The 13,986-nt window shown below is 54.9% G+C and overlaps 1 protein-coding gene and 1 long non-coding RNA gene across 7 annotated transcripts; one reads left to right on the forward strand and one right to left on the reverse strand.

Moving 5' to 3' along the window:
* The first annotated feature begins 401 nt into the window (after positions 1-401).
* On the forward strand, positions 402-2,184 carry LOC141558355 (uncharacterized). The gene is made up of 2 exons (XR_012487037.1): positions 402-490; positions 603-2,184. It is a non-coding gene; the product is annotated as an uncharacterized LOC141558355 (long non-coding RNA).
* On the reverse strand, positions 1,161-13,652 carry LDB1 (LIM domain binding 1). Of its 6 annotated transcripts, none has more exons than XM_074295410.1 (11): positions 13,502-13,652; positions 6,168-6,270; positions 5,968-6,012; positions 5,789-5,864; positions 5,354-5,456; positions 5,077-5,249; positions 4,658-4,780; positions 4,482-4,565; positions 4,207-4,330; positions 3,481-3,623; positions 1,161-2,868 (listed from the first exon to the last, which is right to left on the reverse strand). In XM_074295410.1, the coding sequence occupies exons 1-11, from the start codon at positions 13,524-13,526 to the stop codon at positions 2,638-2,640; spliced, it is 1,230 nt and encodes a 409-aa protein (XP_074151511.1). In that variant the 5' UTR covers positions 13,527-13,652; the 3' UTR covers positions 1,161-2,637. The 6 variants fall into 6 exon arrangements, with proteins under 6 accessions (XP_074151511.1, XP_074151510.1, XP_074151514.1 ...); XM_074295409.1 differs by having other exon boundaries at positions 3,475-3,623; XM_074295413.1 differs by lacking the exon at positions 13,502-13,652 and adding an exon at positions 8,676-9,310.
* Positions 13,653-13,986: the final 334 nt, after the last annotated feature.

The following is a 13,986-nucleotide window of genomic DNA, read 5'->3' on the forward strand; positions in this document are numbered from 1 at the left end:
ACCTTACTTCCAGCCCTGAGACTCCCTCCTTTCCTTCAGCTTCCAAACTCAGCCTTAAGCTGTGCTGGAAAAAAGAGACAGATACATTCATTCTTCCCTCCAAAGGGTAGGAGCTTACTGAGCCTAGGCTTTGCTGTAGCATTCTCACTGGGGATAAGAGGGAAGGAGCTACTAGGGAAGACATGCCTACCTCCAACATGTATAGCTTTCTTTTTGAATTCAAATCCCCTGGGAAATAGTAGGCCTGAGTTCTAATCCCTTAGTAGTGACCCGTCCAGGAATTCTAATATCTTCTTCCTGCTTTGGCCTGTTCCAGGACAGGTTGAAGAGCTGGTTGCTTGGGGTGTGGGGTTCCAGAATGATCATATTCCGAGGCCCTTGTTTCCTCCTCTGAGTACAAAGGCTTTTCTGGACTTCCCACATCCACGTTTTGCTGCTAGAGATTGGAATTAAGAGCTAATTTCTTTGGGGAAGGAAGAATAATAATCAGGTATGATCTAGAGCCATATTTCCCCAGCCAACCCTTACTGGGGCAACCATCTTCCCTCATTATGTTTGCCACCACCCAGAGTGAGAATCTCTTTGTATGTGTTGTGTTGCAGTACTCCAAGCATCAAACTTGGGATTCAGCCCTGTCATCTTTAAAAGTCTACCTGGAGCCTGGATTGAACTGAGAGGTGAAAAAGGCTTCCTCCTTTGCTGGCCCAGAAAAAGTGACAGTTGGGGAAGCAACTGTTTCAGATTAGAATTTCACTGAGGAAGGGCAATGAGGAGATGAAAGGTCACTAAGACACAATTAAAAATCATAGGGGAAAGTAGAAGGATCCCAGTGAACTGAAGGAAATTGGAAAGAAAGGCTTCAATCAAATATAGGGATTAGTGGGAAGACAGAGGAAGAACTAAAGAAGGAATGAGATGGAGAACTAAGAGTAGAATATGAGCAAATGGGGGAGAGTCACAATGGTTTGGGAGGCTAAGGTGGGCCTAAGCTGGTAAGAAATGGTTTTCAATGAGGAGAAATGAGGGCATACCAGGTGGGCCAGGGTAAAACATTTTAAGAATCAGTGGGTCTTTTCTGGTAGGTTTTTGGGTGGTCAGGGAGAGGTTAGGAAAGGATTGAATGGTGCTGTTGGCAGCGTCAGTTACCAGTCAGGACAGAGTCAAACCGAAAAGTCTTTTTTATTGATCGGTACCATACAGGACTCAAATGGCCAAAACAAAAAAAGGCATTACAGCTGGGGAGCTAGGAATGGGGGTCCCTCTCTCCCAACCCTGCTCCCTCCAGCTCTGACTACACTTTGCTAGAGCTGGTTGTGGCAGATGGAGTCACTGGAGATGGAAGGAAGTGGATGAAGGCAGAAGAGATCCAGAGGTCTCTACTTGCCCATCCGGAAAACAGGGCTGAGAACCCCAGTCTCTTCTTCCCTCCTGTGAAGAGTGTGTTGTGTGTATGTGCATGTAAGGGCAGCACAGAGTACTGGGGTGTGGAGACCCGGGTGCCAAATTTGGGCTCAGTCCTACCCCCAAAACTCGAGGAGATAGTGGGCACTATATTCCCCAGGAGCTGACTCAGGATGCCACCTAGTGGCTCCATCCCAATTAATCATAGGTATCCCTTCCTTCCCCTCTGTGGGAAGGAGGTGGGATTTGGTTAGGGTGGGTGGGTAGGGGGTAGATTTTCCCTCAATCCCATACCTCCCCTCCCCTCCCAACAGAGACAAAATGCAAAACATTGTGACTAACACATGCCACACACTCCCATCCTTTAGGATGAGCCCCTGCAGGCATCATAACCCTCAGGGTCCTCCCCAACACTACTGCTCTAGGACTCAGGTAGAGGACACAGGAGTGGGGAGAAGAGGGGATTCCAGGGCCATTCACAAGCACTAGGAACAGGGAGGGAAAGATGAAGGCTTGGGGAATGGGGAGGACATAGTACATGGTTTACAATTGAAGGATTTGGAGAATGGCCAGAGAGGTCCACCCCTTCCCTTTCCAGCCATCTCCAGGGGGAGGGAAGAGATGGTCAGTGTCTCCTTGGTCTGAAGCTCAAAAGGTATAAAACGGCCCAGCCCAGGCTCCTGCCTGCCTGAGGGTAGAGTAGAGGGACAGGGGTGCTGAACCTAACACAGGGAGGAGGGAAGGGGGAGAGATTGGGAGAACTTTTTTTTTTTTTTTTTTAAACTTACATTTTTAATAATATTATTGTTTTTTAAAAAGTTGAGGATAGAAGATGGTGGGAGGGAGCAGAGCTTAGCCCCTTGGCTGGAGGAGGAGGTTGGGGCTGAAGAAGGGCAAAGGGGCAAGGGAAGAAGAGGATGGAGAAAGGCCTTGTGGCCAGTCCCCCCCTTCCCCCAGAGCTGGGGGTGGGTAGTTCATCCTGGCCCCCAGTTGAGTCCCTAAGGGCAGTGGGCTGGGGACAATGCCCCTGGGCTCTGCAGGGGTGGAGATTAGGAGAGCAGAAACCAAGCATCAGGGGCACCACAGCTCTGGGGGGAAGTCGAGACATTTCTTGGAGGCTGATCATTCCCCATTCCCTTGACTTTCCAGTCCCTCCTGCAGGTAGATGGACAGCTGTAGGCTCAGTCTCTGGGATGCTGGTCCTCCCTCTGCTCCCTGGGTGGGCAGGTGAAGCCCTTACTGGGAGGCCTGAGATGTAGGGTTCTCCGACTTGCTCTCCTGGCTTGAGGGGGGTTTGCTGTTCCAGGGACTGTTGGCACCCAGCGCTGGGGAGTTGTTGAAGCTGTCCTCGTCGTCGATGCCGTTGGCCGCATCAAACTGTGTGTTCTCCAGACGGGTGATGAGTCGCTCGTCCTCGTCCCCGAACTCCCCGCCCATCAGGGTGGGCTCCCCCACCACCATCACATCCTGAGAGCGGCGGAGGTCCCCAAACATAATCGGGGCAGCGGCATGCCTGGCCCCAGCAGGCCCTCACCCACAGGGATCCTGACCCCCCCAAGGACCCCAACTTTCCCTCAGACCCAAAAGATCCCAACCCCCTCCCCAAATCTATAGGGACTCCACCTAATCCCAAATTCCCCCAGACTTCCCACATTTGCAAGAACCCTGATCTCCTTCCCCAAGTCCGTATCTCCACCCCTTACACTACAATTCTGTCTAGCCAATCCCCTAATCCCTTTGTCTTAACCCCAACATCCCAGGTACTCCTCTAGCATATGCTCGGATCCCCCAAGTCCCTAACATCTACACCCAAGACTTTGAACTGAGAACCTCCATTGTGGGGGCCCTCCCAAACTCAAGTCTCTGTTATAGGGAGAGGGAAGAGGCCACAGACCTAGGAGGCTGGCCAGTGTGTGACTAGCTGTCCTTGCCTGTGTGTCCCAGTACCCCGCATCTGCATAAGCCTGTGTGCCCCTGTGCCAACCACTGGAGTCACTGTACCCCAGGAGGGGAGGGTGGAGCTTCCTGAGGGGGCCAGAGAGAAGAGAAGAGAAGAGAAGCCGAGATGCTTACAGGTACCTGGCTGGAGAGCGCGAAGGTGCTGGCGGGGCTCTTCTTCTTGCTGTTGCTGTTGTTGGCATTACCGCCCCCTGAGCTCATCGTGCTGCCACCCGACATCTTCCGTTTCCGCCTCTTGCTTGGTTGTTGCCGTGCTGGTTCCGCTGCAAAAAAAAAAAAAGAGAGAGAGAGTGGGAAGTGGGTGAGACCAGGCTAAATCAATCAGAAAGAGCCTGGGTCCAAGACAGGGATTCATCTGGCAGAGGGTAGGACCAGGCAACACCGAGAACTTGGAGGTTCTGGGCCGAGATGGAACAAAAACCCTCAAGTTGGGGCCTGGCTCTTGCTGTTGGGACCATCTCTGGCTGACCTCCATTTCCCGGGGCTACTTAGAGTGCCGTCATTGACCTGAAGGGGAGCAACACTGGCAAGAATCCCAGGTTCTCCTCTCTGAAGACAGAAGACTCTGGGTGCCTGAAGGCTACACCAAAAGGGACCTGGCTACTGCAGTCTTCCTAAGTGGGAAAGGCTTGGGTTCAAGCTAAATGTGGAGAAGATTACCACTAGGTTGAGCATTAGGGAACGAATTTTTTTGGTTATAGCAACTGAGGAAACTGTGTCCAAAGCAAGAAGGGGTTGTCATCTTCTTATACCTTAGAAGCAGGACAGGGACCACCTACCATGATGAAATCACACTTTTTGAAGCACGGGACCAAAAGCACTACTCAGTGGGGTGGAGGAACTCACCAGGGGGTGCAACCATGCGCTGCCACTTCTGGAAGAGGCAGGTCTTGAGGCAGTCACGAGGGCTGAGGCTATAAGTCTTGTGGCGGGACATGAGCTCCTGCATGGGCTCAAGGATCACACAGAGCTGGGGGCACAGGAAGAGGAGGGGAAATCAGAACTAGAGAGGCCAATTTTTAATGGGCTAAAGAGACAAAAAACCCAGTGGGGTGGAGTGGACTATGCACATCACCACACATGAGACCCATGCTGGGGCAGTGAAGTGGGTGCTCACTCACTCGGAGGTAGTTGAGGGTGGAATTAGACAATCCACACCGAGTGATGTTCTTGGATAACTGGTCCAGCATCTGGGGGTCTTGGGCCTAGAGAAAAGCACATGTGGGGAATAGAGTCAAGCATCCCAAAAGCACGGCACAGTGTGGCAGTCCTCGCTTCCCAGGACTCCAGGACTCACATGCATGGCCAGAATGCTTCGAGGAATAAATTCACGATGCTGCCGGATGCTGAAGTGCCACGTCTTTATCCTCATCATGTCATCAAACATGAACTCCAGGTACAGCCGGCCCTCCACACATACCTGAGGACACAACGGTCACAAGCCTGTCCCCCAACCCCGTCTCCTCCACAAACACCAGGACCTATCTGCCTCCTCCCACATAGTTCATCCTCTTTCAGACTCTTCCCAGGTCATCTGACAAGCTCTTCTGTGAGAAGGTAATTGTGACAGTGGAAGGGACACAGGATTATATGCCCCCTGGCTTCCAGGCTACAATCCCAGAATCACCACACTACTGCCTTCTGAATTCATCCACACACTCTTTAAGACACTGACAGCCACCCCCCCCCACACACACACACATATAGTCCCCAGACCTGGGTGAACATAGGCTTGCCGTGCTGAGTGATCATGCTGCCCTGGTCACAGTCAAGGGACACAAAGTTGCTGTGGAAGGCTTCCTTGGGGTGCTTTAGCACATAGTACAGCTCTGTGGCACCTCCCTCAAAGATGCTGCGAAAATAACGTGGGATCAGGGTCCGGCCAATCGCTGCAGAAATAGAATAGACCTCTTCAGTGCACCTGCCAGCACATCCAGTTGGAACAAACCTCTGAAGAATGATGTAAACCCCCATCCCAAAGTTGGATACCCACTGTATCTCTTTGGTCCATCCTCCAAACAGAAGGTGATGGTTAACATGGCATCATCCTCAAAGAATTCAGTTGTGAAAGCATCCCACCAGAGATTGTCACATTCCTACAGGATGGGAAAAGGTCACTGGGATCTCAAAGAGGCTGCCAGATTCACTCTGGGTGAGTATATCTCTATCCACTCCCAAGAATTGGGGAGGGAACTCTTGGAAGATAGCAGGCTGATAGTTTTCTCACATTAGTGGTTCCATCTCTGATCACTCTTCTCCTCTCTCCTCCCAATCCCATAAACTAACTGCTTCCCTCTGGTTCCTGCTAAAGAGAACTGTTTTGTTGTTGTTGTTTTGTTTTTTTTAAATGGCAGGGCTCCTCCCAGCTTGCCATCCTCAATCCTTTCTTATACACACAACCCCAGACTACCTCTACCCCCAGACATACCTCTGTCCAGTTCTGCAGCCGCTTGTTTAACTCGAATATCCTGTAGTCTGTCTGGTTGCCATATGGTGTGTGCCTCCTGGAGGGTGGGAAGGTCAGGAATGTCCCCCCCTGCTCCCCTACTTATAAGATCTCCCCATCCCTTGCCCCTGGTCAGACCATTCCCATCACCAGCCTCTTACCCAATCCCAGGCTCCAAGTATGTAGGCGGGTACATGGGAGTTGGGCTGTGGACAAAAAGGAGCCATGAGAAAGCAAAGGTGAGGAAGATATACAGGCTTCCCGAACCCAGCAAACTTTAAGCAGAGGCTGCTGGGGGACTAGCCTAAAGAAAGCCAAGAGAGTTGGGGTCTGAGAAGAGCAGTGGAGCTAGGACACTTACCCCACATCCCGATCCAGCATGGTGCCCGGGTGGAAGGGGGGGAAGGCGTTGCCGTTCGGGGGCTCCTTCGGCGAGTACAGCTTGAATGACTTTGAGGAACAACCTGAAGAGAGGGGACTATACTCAGGGGTCTGAAGAGTAAAACAGTAAGAAGCTGTGGTCTCTCTGGCTCCTAGACCCTCTTTGCTAAGCCTTCCCTATGACCCCTGCTCTGCAAGTGAGAGAAACCTGGGTTTAGAGAACAAGTCATCATATCCAGCTTCCCCACCTTAGGGAGAAGAGCTCCCAGAACATGCTAGTGCTCAGCATGCCCACACCCCAGCTCAGACATGAAGGCCATGCCCCCTCCCCACCAGAGGCGACTCAAATTACAAAGGGGCTGTGGTAGAAGAAAAAGCAACATGGGGCTGGGTTTCCATGTTTTTTCATTTTATGAATAAAAGGGTGCGGAAAAGGGAGAAATTCTTATTTTCATTTCTCCCTCTCCCCTCTTACATTAAAAGACAAGTCTGAGTTGTCTCTAGTCTTAAACCCACCACTATCAAAAGAAGGTCACTTAGAAAGGGGGCCTGGACAAGTCTTTTTCTTGGGCAGCCAGGGGGAAATTCTCCAGTCTCCACCCACCAGATAAACAGTTGTGCTTCCCCCTCCCCCCAACGGCCTCTCTCTTATCAGTCCCAATTACTCCCCTACACCCAGGGCAGGTGTGCCCCCAAACCAGGCACTCAGCCTTAACTCCTTCTCTCCTAAAACTTTTCATATAGGAATCATCAGGCCTGAGACATGGGGAGGGGTATCCTGAACACTAGACTAGGTCTAGGTGAAGGTATGTATGCATATGGAAGGGGTTTCCCCAAAGACATGCATAGTGCTGGGTAGCATCTTCCTTGTGCAGGAAGGAGGGCCGAGAGAGGAACAGGCATCCCGAAAATTACACGTTTTGTTCAGGGGAAAGGAAGAGGAATATGGTCTCCTGGGCTAACAATCCTGTTATTTCTAAAACATGATTAGCTATGCTTCATAGCTGTGAAGAAATGCAACATTTATCCCTCCTGCCCATCCTCAAGGCCCAGTCTCCCTGGAGAGACAAAACAGTACCAAGACTTAAGGCTGAGGGCCCAGAAGTTTTGAATATCAAGTCTTTAAATCCCATTCTCTCTTTCATTTGAGCATGTCTGTGTGGGGAAAGGCTTTATCTGCTTATAAAAAGGGGGGCCCCAAGATAACTCCAAGTCTGCTCACTACTTCTGAAATCAGACTTTGTGTGTGCCATGAGGAAAGGCACTGAGAAAGGAGAGAATTTTATCAGCCTTGTCCCAGTCTGGGGCCTTCAGGGATCTCCACATTCCATACACCCCTCACCCCAGTTTGTGCAGGTCAGGTGCTGCATATGCCGTGTTCATACATCCTGCCCACCCTGCCTCTGCACCCAGCTCGCCCCAACATGCCTAACACCAGGTGGAATAGGGCAGCCCGGGGCAGGAGCAGGGTACAGGAAACAGGCATTATTCCCCTCCCCCCACAACATGCTCCCCACATAACACACACAAAGTATGCATACGTTCCCATATGCTAGTCTGGCTCGGGTGGGGTGCTCCAGAAGAGGATTTTGTGACTCCTTCCACGGGCTCCCACGGAAGGGCCAGAGCCAGAACCAGGATACAAACCAAATAGTCAAGACCCGGAGTCCTAAGCCCTTTCAATGTCCAGGCAACATCTCTTCTCACTCTATTACCTTCCTAGTTCCATGAGGGCCCTTCAAAGGAGGAGAACTCTAGGCTTCTCACTTATCCAGAAAAATACAAGGGATCAGTTTTTTGTTTTTTTTTTTTCTGGTGAATTGGGAAGAATAACCACATACTAAGAATCTAGGGTCAGCAAGGAGACAGGGCAAGATAGGGATGCCCCTCCAACCACAAAATGGTGGGAAATGAATTAAAGGGAAACTTCAGGATGGACTTCTGTTCTCATCTCTGAAAAATGGGGCACAACCTGAGGCTCACTGACCTAGCAGGCCCGCAGCAACTCCCAGCATCCCAGACCAAAGGGTGGGGGGGGAGGGGGAATCCCTGGTGGGGTAAATCACACAGACCATCTGTCCCTGCTACTCTGACCCCCTCACTAGTCAGAACAGGAAAAGAAGGGGAGAAAAAGATGAGCCATGCTTCAAAGACCTGGGGGAGAAGAGAAAAGGAGTGGGTTTGCTCAAACCTAAAGGCTGGGAAGCATAAGGTGCTCATCTCAGGCCTAAATCTCCTTTCACTCTTTCTGGCCTGGAGTAGGTGGTAGGGAAGCAAAAAAGCTGGAAAACTTTTCCGGAATGAATATTCTATGGGTGGGGGCACAACTCTGGCTAATTCCACAGGCACTAGCCTGACAGCCCTCTCCACCCCGCCACGGCCAGGGGTCATCAGGCCTAGCCCTGGGAGGAAGATCTTTCGTCCCAGCAGGACAGAACACCCTTCCCTCCCATATCCCCCCCCCACAATTAGGCCTGCCAGGACTTACCTGGGAGAAGTGAGGGGACACTGGGGTGGTGGGTGCTGTTCTCAGCAGGGAGGGGGCCAGCAGGGTAGGGGTGGGGGGGACTCAGCTGCTCATCTCCCTGGCCAGCTCGGCTCCACTCTCGGCCAGAGCCGAGGGACAGCAGGGCCGAGCCGGGCCAGCCCAGCTACACAAAAGCTTCCCACACCCCCCAAGCAGCAGGCACAGTGGGCCCCAGCCCAGGGGAGAAAGTTCCTCTGGCCAAGGGGCCCTGGGCCAGGGGGCTGGGGAGCTGGCCCCAGGGGCAGGGGGCTACCGGGAGGCCGCGGGGAGCAAGGAGCTCTCTTTGTTTGCAAGATTTCCCTCAACAATGGCCACCGCTTCGCTCTGCTCTGCACTCCTCTCTCCTCCTCCTCCTCCTCCTCGTCCTCCTCCTCCTCCTCCCGCTCTCTCCTCCCTGTTGCCGCTGCCGATCTCTGCCTCTGCCTCCAAGCAGCCCGCCGCCACCGGCCAGCCGCCTTCCCCTCCCCGCTGACCAGGCCTTCAGGGCCCCTCTGCTGGGGCTCCGGGAGAGTCACAGCTCAGCTCCAACACTCATGCAGACCCAGTCACACACAGACACACACACCTCCCGCCAGCCCGCAAGCTCTCTCCTTCCCTCCCTCCTTCCCTCCCAGTGTCTCTCAGAAAGAGGCCCCAGGGCCGGAGGAGGGTGGAGCTGGACCCCACTGGCTCCACCCTCCCCCAGCTCCCTCAGCCTCCTCTCCTCTCCCATGAAAGAGGAAGAAGGAGGGAGGGAGGGACTGCTGGGGCTGAGAAAAACAAAAGAGACAGAGACTAGAAGAGAAACAGAAGGGGAAAACGGCATGGCCAGAGAGGGGAAAATGACATGGGGACTGAGAGGGCAGAGCAGGCTCAGACGAGGCAGGAAATCTCGTTGGTCCCACGGGGGAGAAGGGAAAAGAAGCCACATCCTAGGCTTGAGGAGGGATGGAGGCCCAGAAAGCCACTTTGGGTTGACTTTGGGCCCCACTCAAGTTCTGACTGGGACCTGAAAGCACTTTCCTCTGAGATTCAGGGCTGCCAGGCCCCAAATCTCATCTTTCTAAACTGTCATCACTTCCCTAATCCTCCCCCACCCCCAAAGGGAAGCCCCCGGCCTCACCCACCCCAGCTCTCACAGGTCCCTCCTCTGGTTACTGCTGCTGAGGAACCTGCCCAACCAAGCAGGACCCTAACTGAAGCCTGGGGTGGAAACAGGATGCCAGACCAGCAGGTCCCTGATTGCAGGGTGAGGAAGAGCAGGAAGTTCCAAGGGAGACCAGGAATTCCTCCTACCCCACTGCAAACAAGTTAATCAGGGGCCTAAACACTGGTAGGGACATTAAAGTCGCACAAAATAAGGCAAACTAGATCTCCAGATGCCCTTCCACTTTAGAGGTGCACTTCCATAATCATCTGGGACTTTAGGACCATCTCTAAAACCCAGAGTCCTCAGTTCTCTTCCAGGCCAAGTGAAGAACCCGAGTACTAGACTCCCCTCCTCCCCCACCTGACAAGTACCCACGGAGCCTCCTCCACAAGGCAGCCTGCCGGAGGCCTCCCCAGCTACACTCCTGCTCCAGAGGCCTTAACCCCGTGTACATGGTACACTTCAGCACCAGCAAGAGCAGCTGCAGCACCAGAGCAAATCTGACGATGCAATGTTTTAATGGACCTTTCACAAGACCCGAAAACTAATAGGATCACCCCTATCTTAAAAGGGGGTGAAACAAAGACCTCCTCAGTGACTCCACTGGCTTAAGGTCACACACAGAGCAGCAGAGGTGGGTACAAAGGGACCCCTTCTCCCCCAACCCTTGCCCACCATGCGCCGGGCAGACAGCTACCCTCTGACTGTGACACTGCCACAGGGGACAGCCTGTCTTCCAGCCTACTCCTTAGCATCTAACCTCATTCCTCCAGGGCCTCGGGGCTCCAAGCCCAGCCCCCTCAGCTGCTACCCCCACACCACCCACTCCCATGGGGCCCATTCACAGGCTCAGAAATAACCAGGAAGGGGAAAAGGAGAGGCTCTTGGGCACATTATTAAAAAACTCAGCCCCCCACTGAGCTTAGTCTTCCCAGCCCCCTACTCAGTTTACAATTTAATTAGCTGAACTAGGAGATGCAAAGATACAAGAACAGAGATAAAAACCAAACTAAGAGACTGGGAAAGGAAACGGGGTTAAGGAGACCCTGTGCCAAAATAGAGGACAGCAGGAAGAACAATCTTCCTCCCTTCCCCAGCTACTAGGCAGGAGTCTGGTGCCCACAGCTCCCGCCCCCTACCCGGGCCCCCAGGCTGCCCTGACCCCAGCCCCCTCTCTCCTTTGTCTTCCCCGGCCTCCCGCTGGCCTGGCACTCTGCCATCCCCTCTCCCTGGCGCCCAGCCTTGGCCTCAGCCTGCTCCTCCCTTACTCCCCATCTTAACCCTTCTAGGGCAGATCTCGCCACCCCCAGGACTAGCCAGGGGCTCTGCTCCCCCAGCCCCACTCCCGCCACCTCCAGGGCACTGCAGGGGGCAGAGATGCGGAAGGAAGGGGTCTCTAGCGAGGCTGTCTCCTCCTGCGTCCGCATACATGTCTGTTTCTGGTTTTGCCTGCGTCCGTGTGCTTCTGCCTCTGTGTCTGTGCCTCAGTGTGTGCTCTGTGCGTGTGCTCACTGTGCAAGTCTCCCAGGCTCCTGGCAGTCACATGTGTGGGGCATGTGCCGTCTCTGCTGGGCTGGGGGAGGGAGGAGGAGCAGAGACACAGACCTACGTATGCACACAAAGGAGGAGGAAGCTTCGGAAAGCGCCCCAGCCTGGTCTGCCCCAGCCTGGGAACTTGGGTGCGGAGGCCTTGCTGGCCTCACCGGCCTCCTCCACTTCCAAGGCTGTGAAAAGCATAGGTTTCTTTGTGTCTCTGTAGCCGGGCTTCCTGCATGCACTTCTATGGGATGTTTGCCTGTGCGTGTCTCTGTGGGTTTTGCAAATCATCTCCTTGGGTATATTTCTAGCGGCCTGAGGGCTCCTACCTTTGAGTGATCCCTCGGCCCCTGGATCCCCTAGGTCTGGAGATTTATAAAATTCCAATCCACAGCTCCCCTTTTATTATTGTCCTGCGTCCAGACCACTCTACCTGCCAGTTTAGGCCCTCCCTAAAATCTCACTTATGACAAAACCCTCTGAGAGACTTGCAGACACCTCCGGAAGAGGCTGATCCCCTTTTCTTTGGCCTTTCCTACCAGAAGCCTCCATTAAGGAAAACTCAATGTGCCCTGTGATAACCCCTCCGGGCCACAAGTGACAAGTACCACAGGGCATCCTCTCGGCCCTACGGCCTCTGACTACCACAGGGTTCTGTCCCCTCCTGGTGGCTCTCAGCATCTGTCCTACTTCACACCTTCCCGAGGACCAGAGCAACAGGACTCGGGCAGGGCATCCTTCTTCCTAAGGCTTCCTCCTCTACTTTGGGCCCAGGTTTTTCCTGACGAAAAGCGAATAAAGATGCCAACAGGATCCCTTGGGAAGAGTCAGAAGTGGGTAGATAAAAGGCAGGGAAAAGTGGGGGCACCAGGGCAGATTCCCCAGCACAGGCCAGAAACAATTCTGCCCAATTAAAAAAATAGTCCTTTCCCTTCTAGTGCACAATCTCCCAGATTCTCCCGGAGCGAGGAGCCCTTCTCTGAGGACAAGTTCTCCACACTCCCCGAGAAGTCACTTCTAGCCAGAAGGGGAAGCCAGTACTGACATGCAGCCGGTCCCACAGAGCTGCCCTCGCTCTTGCCTGGTCCCACCTCTGGAGACATCAGGAACCCGGTGTTTGGAGGAACTGCTGGGCTTAAGGGTCACATGACTTGTGGATTCCAGGGGGGAGCTGGGAACAGACTGTGTGCTACATGGCACCCCCAGCCTTGGCTGAAGGGCCATCTGGGTCTCCCCTCAGAGCCCCTCTAAGTCACCACCACGGGACAGCCTCCCCACGGGGACACACGGAGTCCCACGTGAGTGGGGTGGCCTCTGTCTTCCCTCACCCCTACCCTAAAGCGCCCTGGAGCCCGTGTCCCGATGGTTATAGATGCCCGGCAGGTGGAGAACACTCAGGAAAATGGTTTTGACCCGTCCGCAGCCCACTCCATCGCTCCCAGCCATCCTCTGCTCCTTTTACCCAGAAGCCCACTTGGCAGTGGAGAGGGTCAGAGACCATTTCCTGGGTTCTCCCTCTCCTCAGTCAAGCCCTCTCTTTGACCCCAAGACCCCCCCACTCTGAATCACAGGCATAGGAAAAGGGCCCAGGGGCCCAATTACTGGCACCCCCAGTGGGGGCACACTCCTGGTGCCCCCTCTTGGGGGCAGTTGTGCCAGGCAACAGGCAACCAGGCCCAGAGGGGAGGGGCCCCAGACAGGATCCTCCCCCTCCTTCAGTCCAGCGGCCCCCTCCCCAGGTACCTAAGGGAGCAGGGTCAGGCAGAGGGGATAGTACATCAGTAAGGGTTGGAGGGAGGGGGGGGCCAACCTGAGCTGGCCAATCACAACTCTCTGATGACCTGGGTGGGGGGGTCAAAAGTCCAAAGCCACTTCTGATTGGCCAACATCCTGGAATTCTGGGAATTCCACCCCCTCCCCGCGTCGCACCCCCCACCCCGAGGCGCCTCTGGGCTGCTGCGCATTTTCGGGGGGGGGGTGTCCCTCCCCAGGACAGATAGGCCAAACCCCCTCCCCCAACACATGCCCCAGCAGCCCCCTCCTCCCCGGCCCTGCAAGTACCCCCGAAACAGGGGCTGGCTGCGGTGGGTGGGGAGGGGGTAGGGGCAAGGTGACCACTCACCAGGGCAGGCGCAGCCCACTGACATCTTCACATCGCCCGCTGCGGGGGGCCCAGCCGAGTCACGGTGCCCGCCGCGCGCGGGGACAGGCTGGGCATGGGCCGCCGCCGCCGCCTCCTCCTCCTCGGCAGCCGCCGCCGCCCACTGCCCGAGCCTGAGCCCCGGCCTCCACGCCGGCCCCGGGCTCCGCCAGCCCCTGGCGCGAGGGGCCTGCAGGCTGGGCAGGAGACAGGAAGGAGACCTGTCTGTGCGCGCGTGTGTGCGAGGGTGCGCGCGAGGCCGTGCGTGTGTGCGCGTGTGCGGGTGCGTGTCTCGGGCGCTCCCTCCCCGCCGCCGCCGCCGCCGCCGCTCGCTGGCGGCCCCGCGCCCGGCGCCCCGCTCCCACCTCGCTGGCTAGCTCGCGGCTCGCGGCTCGCGGCTCCCTCCTCCCTCCCAGGCTGTCTCCCCCCTCCCCGGCGCCGCTGGGCTGGGCTTTATTAATATGCTA

Source organism: Sminthopsis crassicaudata, chromosome 2 (assembly GCF_048593235.1).
Source record: "Sminthopsis crassicaudata isolate SCR6 chromosome 2, ASM4859323v1, whole genome shotgun sequence".
NCBI classification, from domain to species: domain Eukaryota; kingdom Metazoa; phylum Chordata; class Mammalia; order Dasyuromorphia; family Dasyuridae; genus Sminthopsis; species Sminthopsis crassicaudata.